Source organism: Liolophura sinensis, chromosome 1, assembly GCF_032854445.1.
Source record: "Liolophura sinensis isolate JHLJ2023 chromosome 1, CUHK_Ljap_v2, whole genome shotgun sequence".
In the NCBI taxonomy this organism is placed as follows: domain Eukaryota; kingdom Metazoa; phylum Mollusca; class Polyplacophora; order Chitonida; family Chitonidae; genus Liolophura; species Liolophura sinensis.
In genome coordinates, this window is record NC_088295.1 from 30,592,143 (window position 1) to 30,605,087 (window position 12,945).

Sequence of the window (12,945 nt, forward strand, 5' to 3'; positions counted from 1 at the left end):
CACCAGTCGGTAAAACATACAGGTACTACAGAATCAATCTAGCAGATTTCCATGTGATCTGCATATTCAATATCTCAAAAAGAAAAAACAACTCACTGGATTTGTCAACATGTAACTGTATGTGTTTAGGTAACCAGGTAACCAGAAGGAACTCACACATACGTGTCTTTGCACAAAGTTGAAAGAAGGTAAAGAATAAAAGACACTTCAAACTGCTTTGAAACTTTGGTAGATCATTCCCAAAAAAGAAATCCAGTCACAAAAACTTATCAGGAAACAAAAGAGGCTGCTTTAAAGTTATGACACTGACTTCCTTCTGTGTAATGACTCCGAGGTTTTACAGCATGGCAGGGCTATTTTATGGAGATTAATGTACTGAAAAACAAAAAAAACACCAACCAGGATTGGAATGTTTTTGCACAATTCCAAAAGTTAGTATTATCAAATGATGCATGGGAAGCCAAGAATATCCTCATAATTACTGATAAATTGCAAAACTTTACTCAATAATATTCACTGGCTTATGGCAGAGTGAATCCTTGAAGTCACGCTGAAGTAGTAAATCCTGATTTCTCAGGAATGATCTTTTTTATATGAGCATTATACAAAAGTGAAGTAGTATGGCTTGGAGCTCCAAATGATCTTTCATAGCAGGGAAAGCCTTAACAGTCTATTTCAGATATCTTGTCATGGAGTCTCTTAAAATCAAATAATAACTAGCCCTTAAAGGCCTTTGAACCTACTCCCAGTTATGTAGCCTGAGGAGTCTAATGATCAAGTTTCATATCTCCATTAGAATATAACACAATAAACAGCTAATGGCCATCTGATGAAAACCAGAGCCTACACAGTCTTCAAAGTCAATAATGGGTCTTTTTGGGGAGAACTAACATATTTACAGTGAGGAGATAATGTACAGAGAACAGTGTGCACTAGTACCCTTGGGTTGGGAGCTAGAGCCTTCTCTTAACTGAAATAGATAGGATCCGCTCTATAGGCACTTATCCACTTACTAGAGTTTCTGCGCTGTACTGGTCCAACAGCACATGTCTAAGGAGCCAATAAGCAGCCTTGGTAAATTTGGTTATATTCACGTACATGTAGTGTAATTAGGTTAGCCGATAGGTGATGGTCATTCTGTGTGTACCTGGTTACTACCTTATCTTGTCTGAGCAAAATGGCCCCTGATAACTCTCAGCTTCCCTTAACACATCCTGACCACCTAGTTACCACCATGTGCTGGCTTGACCATACTACAGTCACTCCAAGGATTTCTTCAAAGAAAGATAACTGTCAGAAAGGGGCTGACCCACCACAGCCTGACCAGAGCCATTTACAGGTCAATAACTGAAGTCTTTTGTGATGGTCAGTCACAGTTTGGCTCACATGCTCCTCTCCCTTTCGACTAGACTCAATTTTCCATTACATTTACACATCCATCCCGTCCTGGCTAGATCAATGATCGACCCTTTCCAGACGGAGTCCGCTTGGAGATGGCATTGATACAGGCCACATTTGTCCCAGGGGTGTACGTACAGCCATCCGCTTCAGTACAGGTAACCATATATTACTTGTCCCAGCCAATGGCCATGGTATGTGTGTACAGGATGTCTGCCACATGTGGCCAAAATTGATATTTATGTCCATCAGATGACTAGTGAAACACATGCACATACACCTAACCTTATACGAATGCATCGTTCCTGAACTAGTAATTTTTGGAACACCTGCCCCACCATGACCAAAACCCAGAATCTGTCTCTAAAAACAAGCTTGCATGCAAAAAGTTTAATTTTTATGTTATGACAGAATCTTTGAAGATAAACCAATGTACTCAGGTTAATGACACAGAGACAAATTGGCTTCTGTGAAAAAGCTACACTGTATAAAAGCCTGATGACCATCCACATGATGACCAACAAACATGTAAACAGCAATCCATGAGATGCACAGGAGTTAAAACTGTCAAAGTTAAAGAACACCAGATTTGAACTTCAATCCTGGTAAGTGAGTGTTGCAATAACTCCAAAAGTTATAAACCTTTTAAATTTAACTATTTACTTATTTGACTGGTGATTTACGCCGCACTCAATAATATTTCATTTAGAAAGCAGGTCTAAATGGTGGGAGGAAACCAGGCTGAGCTTGGGGTAAACTCACAGTTATCCACAAGTTCCTGGCAGACCTTCCAACGCACGACCAAGCCAGCATGAGTTGGACTTCAACTCACAGGGACCATACTGGTGAGGCACAGGCACTGGCATGGAGGCCACACCCTTTAAAAATCATACATGTATGATATTCCTCTTCTTAGAATAAAATAAAAGGCAGAGGAATAATAACGTCTGCCAAACTGTTAATATCATATGAGCAACTGCTTCCAGATTCTTATCTGTCTGTGTAATCATCTCATTACTGTATCACGTTCAGGGTGATAATACCACAAACCTGATCTCCGGATAAAAAGGTAATAATCTAATGAGGTAGAAAAATGCTTTATGGAATAAGAAACCTATAAAAATGGTTGTAAATCAAGTAATCAAGAAATTAATGAGATAATAAAGCAAGACTGGGGGAGTCCAGGTGGTGTAACTGACACAGTCTGTTAGTCCCATGAGCATTGTCTGCCATGTCTAATCAATCTTAATGCTTACCGATGAGCATGGCTTCATGGCCCATAATGTTTGTTCCACAGCCATATATATAATGACAATCAAGACACTGTCAGTGGCTTTTTCGCACAACTAAATTATGGAACTACAACTTTGTCTTTCAAAAAAATTCCTACTGTAACTAGATACACAGATGTGCTCTTATGCACACATACAATGTACTATGCAGAATGTTGGGTAACAGATAACAATTTCATGAGTCCATAAACTGCCCCATACTGTACATTTACATCTAGCCAGACAAGGTCATCTCAAGCAACATAAAAATTATTCCTTGGATCAGATGAAGACAAATTTGCTACATACATTGCTGATTACTCTTCATTTGATACCAGCTTTACTCATGAGAAAAACTTAAATACACATCACAAGGGGATTCTACATTGGAATCCTCCAGCTCAAAGTTGATCTGTTCCAGTCAAAAAAAACCACACAGCCTTAAACTCGGCCGAGCCTTACATAAACATGATTGGCTTTCTACATTAGAACCCTGATGCTACAAGGAAACCTTGACTGTGTCTGCTATAATAACAAAATATAACATGCTAATGTTGGTGAGGATGGGTTCCTGACCAATTACAAGAGGATCACCTGTATAATGATGAACAGACTAATGGAGACTAGGGGCAAACACATTACAGGATCTGCAAAATTGATCCCTCCCCCTACTCCCTAACAATTACCTGTTAATAGTCCACACCGATCTGTGGTGGTTTAGAGCTACATACATTCTACATGTACATGTGCTGAACATGTTAATAAAACTAACTTGTGACATCAATTTCTGACCTGTACAATAAAGATGGCAGATGTTCCACAAAGAACATGTTGAAATTTCAAAAAACGAAAGTGGATAGCTGGTCTGCGACTATAAAAAGTACCATAATTGGCTGGTTTTATGGACACCATTTCCGCCCCACTATTTGTTATATTGCCAAGAAATAGGCCCCTTGGCAACCAGACATCATAAAAGCTTGGTAACCTAGATCCTCTAGTCAAGCAGTGATCCCAGGCTTCACATCAAAATCACACATCAATGGTCAAATTGTGGTTTGGACACCAATGGCTGCCATAAAGCCTGGCTGCCGTCCCTTAAGGATAAATACCCATCTCTTCAAAGGGCCGCAAGTCTAATATCTACTATGTTCTCAAAGGTTAATGAAACCACAAAGAGATTTCTACATCTTTTCCCTCAAAGAGGAAAGTCCAGAGCACTAGCAAAGATGTCTGCCAAGATTCGGCCATTTCCTTTGGTCTCCACCTGAGTCCTCAGATGGTACTTGTCAGGTGAAATGATAAAATTTAACTTCTTAACCTTTAACAGTATTTCCTCCCATCTGAATAATTTATTCATTTATTCTAACGGTGCTTAGAATTGCATGTAAGACAGGGCTGTCAGGCTTATGGGTGGAGGAAATCAGACCCAATCTGGGTAAGATTTATTATGCGTGTATGAATGTATGTATTCATGTACAATATGCACCCTATACTTCCAATCGCAAAGTACAGCCCTACATATCTGTGTTGAAATCTCTCCACTGCACCGCTCACAAAGCTCTGTTTATTACATTCAAATCTACTGGTCACCAAATGAAAATTAATACTCAAAGAAAAAGAGGTTTTGTCTCCAAAACGTACATGTACGTGTAAGACAAGCTGTACATGTACACATAATGGTATTACCAATTCTTCATACAGATACAGGAAAGAAACTAAATGCACTAATTGTTTGGATCCACCACAGATGGACCATACAGTGTAGGTGGTGACTGTACCACATCTATCTGTTCACTTTCAGTTTTGTTATCCAGTCATCACTGGACACACTTCAGACCAGATTCAAGCAGAGGTATAGGTTAAGGGGGTCCCTGACAGCTGATAACCTAGGTGTAGGTGTAGCCTGACAGGCCTTCCCCCTGATAACACTATGTCTCTGTCAAAACCATGAACACATTTCCGACTTGATCAGCTCAGTCAGCTCAATGTGGCTAGGAGGATTTGGTGGGTTTTAACATGCTGTCAGCAAGGCCCTGATTTATCCCTGCACCCCAGGGAAAGCCCAGATCCCCAATTCTAAACCCAATTAGCCATGTTGGAAGATAAATTACATCTGGCTGATCATTGGTCTCTCACAATCTCACAATAGTGGCCAAGAAATTGTTCAGTTTTTGTCAAGTTCTTGGAACATGGACATCCGACTGGGTGGCAGGGTAAGGACATGGGAAAAGGGTGAGCAAGGGTACAAGGGAGTGATGCCCAAGTCATGGGAACAGGCTGACAATTAGATTCCTCAGCCCTTGTTGTGCCGTAAAGTGATAGGGACAGAGAAATCAATAAGAGGTGTGATTAAGGAGAGACATACAATGTAGTAATGCAGCTGATTGTTGGTGGTATCAACCAGGATGGCTGCAACTCTGCCTGTCTGTGTGCATTTGCTGACCATGTTTAATCTGCATCATTAACCAGGGGCTGTCAGTAGACTGCCGCAGTAGACCAACTGGTCAAACTAACTCTGCTTCCCTCAGTCATTGAGCTGCAGTATGCCCTTCCTCCACCTTCATAACTTCTGCCCAGCATGTGTATGCTCAGCTGTCAAAGCCACAAACAATTTTAGAATATCACTTTCACGAGATACCATATTTCCTCTAAATACAGGAGAGTGTTTTGCACCTAGACACACTGTTGGCCCTTTCTTTCAAACAGGCCTCAGCAGCAATTCGCCTATGAAGATTAAATTTATAATCAGATTATTCAAAATTCACTTTATATCTGATTTCATTGTCAAAGAAAATAAAATTTTTTTTTTTATTTATCACTCCTCCCTGCAGTACTGCATGCAATGCGTGATAAATACACATACTTGGGGCAATGTTCTATGTCACACTAGAAATGTGTTAATTGACAGCCCCCTGATAGTATGTGTGGAACAACATATTGCATATTGTATGCTAATAAAGATTATGAGGTATTATATGTTTAGACATATAGAGCATTTCCATCCTGAAATAGCTGCCAGCAAATTCATGCCTGGAGAAATCTACCCAACAGCAGGCAAGTGGTTTCTTCACGCACATACATGTATGGTTAGCACATAGCCCAACCGTTGGTAGGTGAACTGGAAATACAGCCATGGGTAACTTTAATGATGCGTGAGCCCAAAAAGTACTCATTAGATAATAACCAGATAATATAATAGCCAACATCCCCTGTGGCATTGGGATCATGTTGTGGGTGGGGTACTGGTGAGGTAATTGGATGGAGTGATATGATGGGGTGGGGTATTGGGTATTGTCACCACTTATCATGTAGTCTAGTCGGTCTTAATATGAGCTATAACCAATGGTTTGCTGAATTCTATAATCAATAAATGAAAAAATATACATTTAAAGACAAAACTAATTTTATCACCAGAACATCTGTCACATACAAAAACACCATGTGTCTGTAACACTGTCTGCCAAATTGTACTTCATGTCATGCCAGCATTGATGATAACCATTGACCTCAACTTTTTTTTTTTCAATGAGAACAAGGACAAAACAAGTCATCATTACTCAAAGTAACTTATTTTGCAAAATTCTAAATATTAGTTCCCCAAATTGTCATTGCCATAATGCAGGACATTTTACCTGTCAAATACACTAGAACGATAGAGTATCACCATACCAGGCCCTTAAACGCAGAGAAATGTATGTAATGAAATACATGTACATGCACATTGTTAAGCCAAAGTGATCCTGAAATTCACGCACATGAATCTGCCAAGACTGGTCATGAACATCCTGGTCTGCTCCAACCAGTATACATGTACCATTAAAATCCTTTCTGGAAAATGTACATCTGATGAAATGAAGCAGAATGTTTCAGGAGAGCATCAGGAGATACAGTTCAATTCACCTACTGTAACATTACAGTACTAAAAGATTTTAAATAGAAAAAGCTGAGCATCTTTATATTTACATGGACATGCTAATTATCTCCTCCTAAGGCTCTTGGATCAAACTTCTCCATGAATTTTGCGCAAACCATTAAAATCCTTTCTCAAAAAATGTACATCTCATGAAATGAAGCACAAAGTTTGTCTACTAACAAAGACAGAGCGTAAGGAGACACAGTATAATTTTCAACCTCATTAATAAAAGATTTCACGGAGAGAAAGTACTAAGCATGTTTTTTCAGAAATCAAAACCTGTTACATTCGCATGAAAACTTAATACATACGCAAAGAAAAATAATAAAAAAAATCATAATTCCACAACGTAAGCTAAGGAAAGAAACAATTTTTGCTCTCTTTTAAATAATCAAAATCAGACAGTAATTTAATTGCCTGCCTTGGCCACTATGTTGTCACTTTTCATTTGTTCTTCAAGCCTGGATTGCCTGGATTTGGTGTACAGCTTTATGGCCGCCCAAGATAGAAGAGAAGTTATTAAGCAGTGACTGAAGCCTGGCTTTGAGATGTTGGGTTATGCTCCCTTGAGAATGGACTTTTTGGCAGAGCATAAAGTATTCTTCACTATATAACAATAACTCCACCAGCCAAACAATGTAAAGAACTGCAAAGCCAAGGGGAAACTTAAGAGCTTTTAAAATTTCGAAGAATTCCTCTTTACATCTAGTTAACTATGTGTCCTGTGATCACATAGGAGTATCTGAACAATTCCTTACACATTTACATGAGGTGTTACGAACTGTAACTAGTGTCTACATGTACCAAATGTCTACATGTACCAAATGTCTACATGTATACTTCGTAACTTTGATTAAAATCAAGCCAAGTGGAAACCACAATATTGATGTTTCAGTATTCTAGTACAAATCATCTGATTCTCATCCAATATGTTTGTACTCAGAACCACCACAAATAATAAATATTTCATCGAAATTCCATTCTCTAAGTGTGTGTTAAGCGAGGCAAAAATTAGATATCCATTTATTTCTCATTAGCACTATGCACAAAAGCAGCTTCTGACATCACAGTAATTTAAGCTGCAAAAAATTACTTCCTTCTCCAAAACCTGACAGATTCCTATAAAATTTTCATGACTACTCTTCCTAACCCTGGCAACCTGGACTCAAAACATTAAACCAACAAAACAGCTTCAAACACTAATTACTCTCATTAGCTGGTTTCATAAACTTGATAAGGGGCCTGATTGCCTTTGTGAATGAAATACAGAGAGTTCCATGTTCCGCAGTCTAACTGGTGTTCAAACCTTACATGTAGCCATACCAGATCTGTAGCTGTTGTGCTCTGGATAATAACAAATGCCATTCTAAAGACCTTTTTTGAGAGGGCTTTCAGGAGTGTCTAATTTCTGTAGAAGTACATGTTCTCTCCATATTAAAAACATTTGATTTCAAAACATGTACATGTCACTCATTAAACTGACAATTATCTCACCTGTGTTTAAGGACCATATCTTTTTATTCAAAGTGTAAGTGATACTATTTCTTGTGAAAAATTGCTCTTAATAATATTTTGACCATCTGAGATACCAAATTTCTTACCTTGCATCAAACTGACAAAATACATGTATATTTAATAACAATTCTGATACACACTGAAACAGGTATAGTGCAAGCTTTCACCCAAACCAATTACATCGTTAGTGTCTAAGGTGCCAATGTTTACTTTTGTTGTCAGATTTATTTATTTATTTATTTATTTAGATTGGTATTTTACGCCATACTTAAGAATTCTGTTGTAAGCTACATGTTGATGTAGGCTAAGATGGCTACCTTCAAATTTGGATGTACATTTAATAGTCTCCTTACCAGATAAAGTGTGCATTTTTCCAAAGAACTGATAACCCTGTGGTTAAAACAATATCTAAGTATGGTGAATCAACTGTTATGTCATTTGGGAACATATATATTGGAGACTTGTTCAGACACTCTCGCATTGAAAGCCAATAGAGGCATTTCTGAAACCAATCTAAAAACAATGACACATCAGATTTCTGGAAATGACAAAATGCTGACAATGAATGACCACATGTCTATTGCTAATGATTTAAGATTGAGGCACTAGAAAGCCTACTGAAACATTCCTGTACAGTAACTGTGACAAAGGTCACTGAACAAGCTACATACATGTATTCATGTGCATGAGACAAGACCAACAGAAATCTATACTGAAACTTGGTTTGAACAAGACAGACCAACGCACAGCAAGTTTCATTCCCAGCAAAAATTAATGCATCAGTACAACAGTCTTGGTCCCACCTATATTGATAAATATGTGCATCAAGTGCATGGGCCAGATATAGTGAACACTACATTTAGCACCATCTGACCCAAGTGTCATCTAGCAGAAGATTGATTCGACAGGTAGTGGGATAGATGTGAGTAGTGTAAAATGAAGGCCAAAATATATCTACGTGTTAAGATCTGTAACAATAGAAGACAATCAATGTTCCTCAACTTTGAACTTGAAACAATTCAACAGGTAGGAGAGGCATCTGATTTAATATTTTTCTTGATTGGTGTTTCAGTTTGTGCTCCTGCGAATTCATCTAGTATGAGGGTGTTAAGTGTACTAGTACTGATGTACAGATAGCCCTACCAAAGTGTACAGCACAATTGGTGTGTATATAGTGGAAAGTCAGCGATGTTGAAATACCATGCATATACATTTACATGTATACATGCATTCTTTATATAGCCAAAGGAAATAAGGAAATCAAAAAGATCGTCACATTCACTGGTTTCCCGCCGTTACACTGTTGTTCATCTACATGTACACAAACGCACATACACTGTATCTGTTGTTTGAATAGAGGGATGTTCCTATTTGTATGATAAAAGCTTAAAACAATATGAACCTCACAAAAGCGAACCAGTGCCCATTGGCAGTATATACACATTAATGAATAAATGTGTGATAATTCTGTCGACCTTTAAGTGTGCAGCTGACTGGCACTGACCAAACAAAAAATGGCTCAGCCTTGTCGAGAATGTACGCCAGGTACATGTAGTTTTACATGGGGTGACTGCAGCTTGCAATTAAACACAGTACCAAAGCCAGTGTATCCACACCAGGTGCTCATCTTTGATCTGCAGGGTATGCATCAGAGCGTAGGAAACACCACTCCAGTAATAGACAATTACTGGATATTGCATGGAAATGTGCGTACAGCAGAATTGTCCACCTGGGAATACGCTTATGGTCCCTATAAAAGATTAATATCCGCCCCCTGGCACCATCCATACACTGTTGACAATGGCCTATGATACTGAATATGTGTATGTGAGTCAGGAATGGCATACACATTCAGTGATATTATGACCAAACATACAGTTTTTGAGGATATTCATCCCAGGGCATTGTGCATTGGAACACCACCAGTGATGGGACAAGAGCCCTGCTGACCAGCTGCCATTAAACCATCTTGTCATCCCCTAACAATGGCACCATGGCACTTCCTGTCCCAGGAAGCGGTGGCAGACTACAGGTGTTATTGCCAGCCAATTTTCCATGGCAACTACAACGGCAACACTAATAATTTCCTGAACAGTCTATTAATTTCCATGGCGAGGTTGGTGTTTCTTCCCTCAAAACTCTCTGGCTTCACTCGGCATTGCCGGCCATGCTGACTTGCCTCCACTCAATATTTGAATCACCAGGCAAGGTTTATTTTCAAAAAACTGACACTTACAGATTTTACTAGAAGCCTGGAATCTAAATGACACTTCACAAAGAACTCCGCAAGACTTCTGGCTCCATCAAACTCTTAATCCATGTCCTGCCTATTGTTATTGTAAAATGAATGACAAATGCTAATGAGGGAGAATGGGGGGGGGGATGCAAACTCAGCTCAGGGAAAATTCCTTTCAATTACAAGCCGTATAACGTAGAAACCTCTTCAATATTATCTTACCTTTACTCTGGCCTGTAGCTTTGTCTCGTAGTACGTTGAGCTGAAATACATCCCCAAATTCCTCAAACATCTTTCTGAGATCATCTTCATCTTTGGAACGTGGAATCTGACCGACAAACATTTTGATAGCATCAGGGTCAGGTTGTTCTGCCTTATGGTGAGAATTCATACTGCTTGAATTCATACTGCTGTAGAGAAAGAAAAAACAAATACTTGAAATTAATGCAGATATAACAAAAATCAACACCAGCATGAATAAAATAATTGGAATTATGAAATTGTTTCATTTGTTCATGGAGTAATTCTGTAATTCAACCCTGGAATAAATTGAAAAGTACGTGTAAGTACAGAAATTTCACCACACATGTACGTCTTCAAAACAAGATTTTCCGGTCGCTTCAATCACTGAGCTTAATATGATTCCCTGTCACTGGACTTCCACATATTTATACATCTGATGCCATGGCAAAATTGTCATTTTTTAGCTCTACATAATGTACCACATCAGCATAGTAAACGTATACAAGAACACCTGTGCAACACCGCTACTTTGCTGACTTCCAACAGCTCTCTCAGGGAGGGCTCCATTCCACCAGAAGTGATCGCACTGGCCTTGGTGCTTTTTATACCACAGACATGAATCAAGGCCCCTTGTTTTAACCAGCTCAAGGCCAGTTCAATGGCTGGTCCCTTCCTCTAATCTATACCACTCTTGACCAAGATAGTAAACCTGGAACTACACAGTCTGCGTAAAATGAATGCCTTTCAACCTTGTGCAATTTGAACAGAACAGCCTTTTTGAATATGAAGCTTCCAAAAATAGCCCAGGACAGCATTCAAAATAAGAGTCATGTATAATTAAAGCATAAATATGCACAAATCTTCTTAAAATATTATCATGTTTTCAACCCAAATTCTCGCAAGACCATTTTTGGACATCACATGGTAGAACATGTGAAAACTGTTGAGAAATTCATACCTACTATATCTTACAAAAACCTTGGAATTTTGTCACAATTATTTTTCATCCCTAACGATGCAAGGTCATTGACCAAGTACATGTACATGGAACTAGTCTTACATCCTTGAGATGAAGACTTTCATCCATCAATGTACAGCAGCTAAACAAGTAGTCAGGCATTCCCCAGTTATTTTAATCCACTAGGAGAAATACATTTTTTTGCATACGCTAGCTTCCTTACAAACATACCTTTGTGAGTGCTGGATGGAATGTCATGTCATTAATGCCACAAGGGATTTCCAAGGACTTCGAAAATTTTATTAATAAAAGTACATGTGGACAGTGAAATACCAGGGCAATATCCAGAGTCACTTTGGTTCTGGAATCGTTTGGGATCCCAAACTAAACAAGCTGTATTAAAACTAACAAGAAAATTAAACAAAAATAAGATGATGTACCAATAAAATTAAATTTTGTTATAATTTTCTTTCATTCACAGACCCAAAGCTCTTAGAAAGCATCATTTTAAGTTGCATTTTGAGAATTTCTTTATGCACAGTCACAATGTCACTATTTAAGGTTTGGGTCAGTTTTTCTAGACATGGCCCTGAATACAAGCGTACAAATATACATGTATACCCTATTAAGCAGGTCTTCAAGCTATGGGTCCATCGTGGCCAAAATTAATGGCATGTGCAAATGTTAATCAAATCCACCTACATTATACACGAGCATATATTTACTGTTTTCAATTTTTAACATCACATGCCATCATGACCAGATGGGAAGAAACAACTGCTGAAGGAGTGTCATTTTCTAACAATACAAAACCAAAATGCTCTTCAGGTCAGAAAATGACCAACTACATGTACATGTACAAGCTTGGTCAACTGATCTCAGAGCTATGTCAGGGGTTAGTAAATTATTTGACTAGTATTGTAAAATATAAAGAAGTGGAAATGAACAATTTCTTCTGAGGCAACTGTGACTACAGTCGTACACTGAACTGTAGATATACCCAAATGGTTATTGGAAATTTATCAACTTTCAAAATCTAATAAACCTCAACTGAATGGGATTGCGGGTCAGAAATCCAGACCGATTTTGATCAATATATATCAGGTAAGTAAGAATCAGACTAGGAATTGGTGAGAAGTGATCTCGGTGAAAAATTTATGTCTTATATGAATGGATATGGATAGGAAATTCTCTAAGGAATAGCTCGAGTGAGGAGCAGAGACAATACAGTCAGAGGCTGGTTTCCACTGTGTTTGAGCAAATGGAAATGATACTACAGACACGAGGGAAATCTCTGGCCGTGTTGCCAACGGACTCCTCTTTTCAACGTGCAGTCACGATCATTTTGCCTCCCCATGGAGAAAGCAGAACAAGAGAAAGTGAATATCTTTAGGAACCTGCATAGCAGAAA

At 38.6% G+C, this 12,945-nt stretch overlaps 1 protein-coding gene across 13 annotated transcripts in view; it reads right to left on the reverse strand.

Annotated features, from left to right (window-relative positions):
* The window catches only part of LOC135462172 (CUGBP Elav-like family member 2), an 88,858-nt gene that overhangs the window by 51,466 nt on the left and 24,447 nt on the right, over positions 1-12,945 (reverse strand). For all 13 annotated transcript variants that reach the window (XM_064739558.1, XM_064739554.1, XM_064739560.1 and 10 more), the window contains one exon: positions 10,556-10,743. In XM_064739558.1, the coding sequence (XP_064595628.1) occupies positions 10,556-10,739 (184 nt within the window). In that variant the 5' untranslated portion in view covers positions 10,740-10,743. The remainder of the gene's footprint in view (positions 1-10,555; positions 10,744-12,945) is intronic.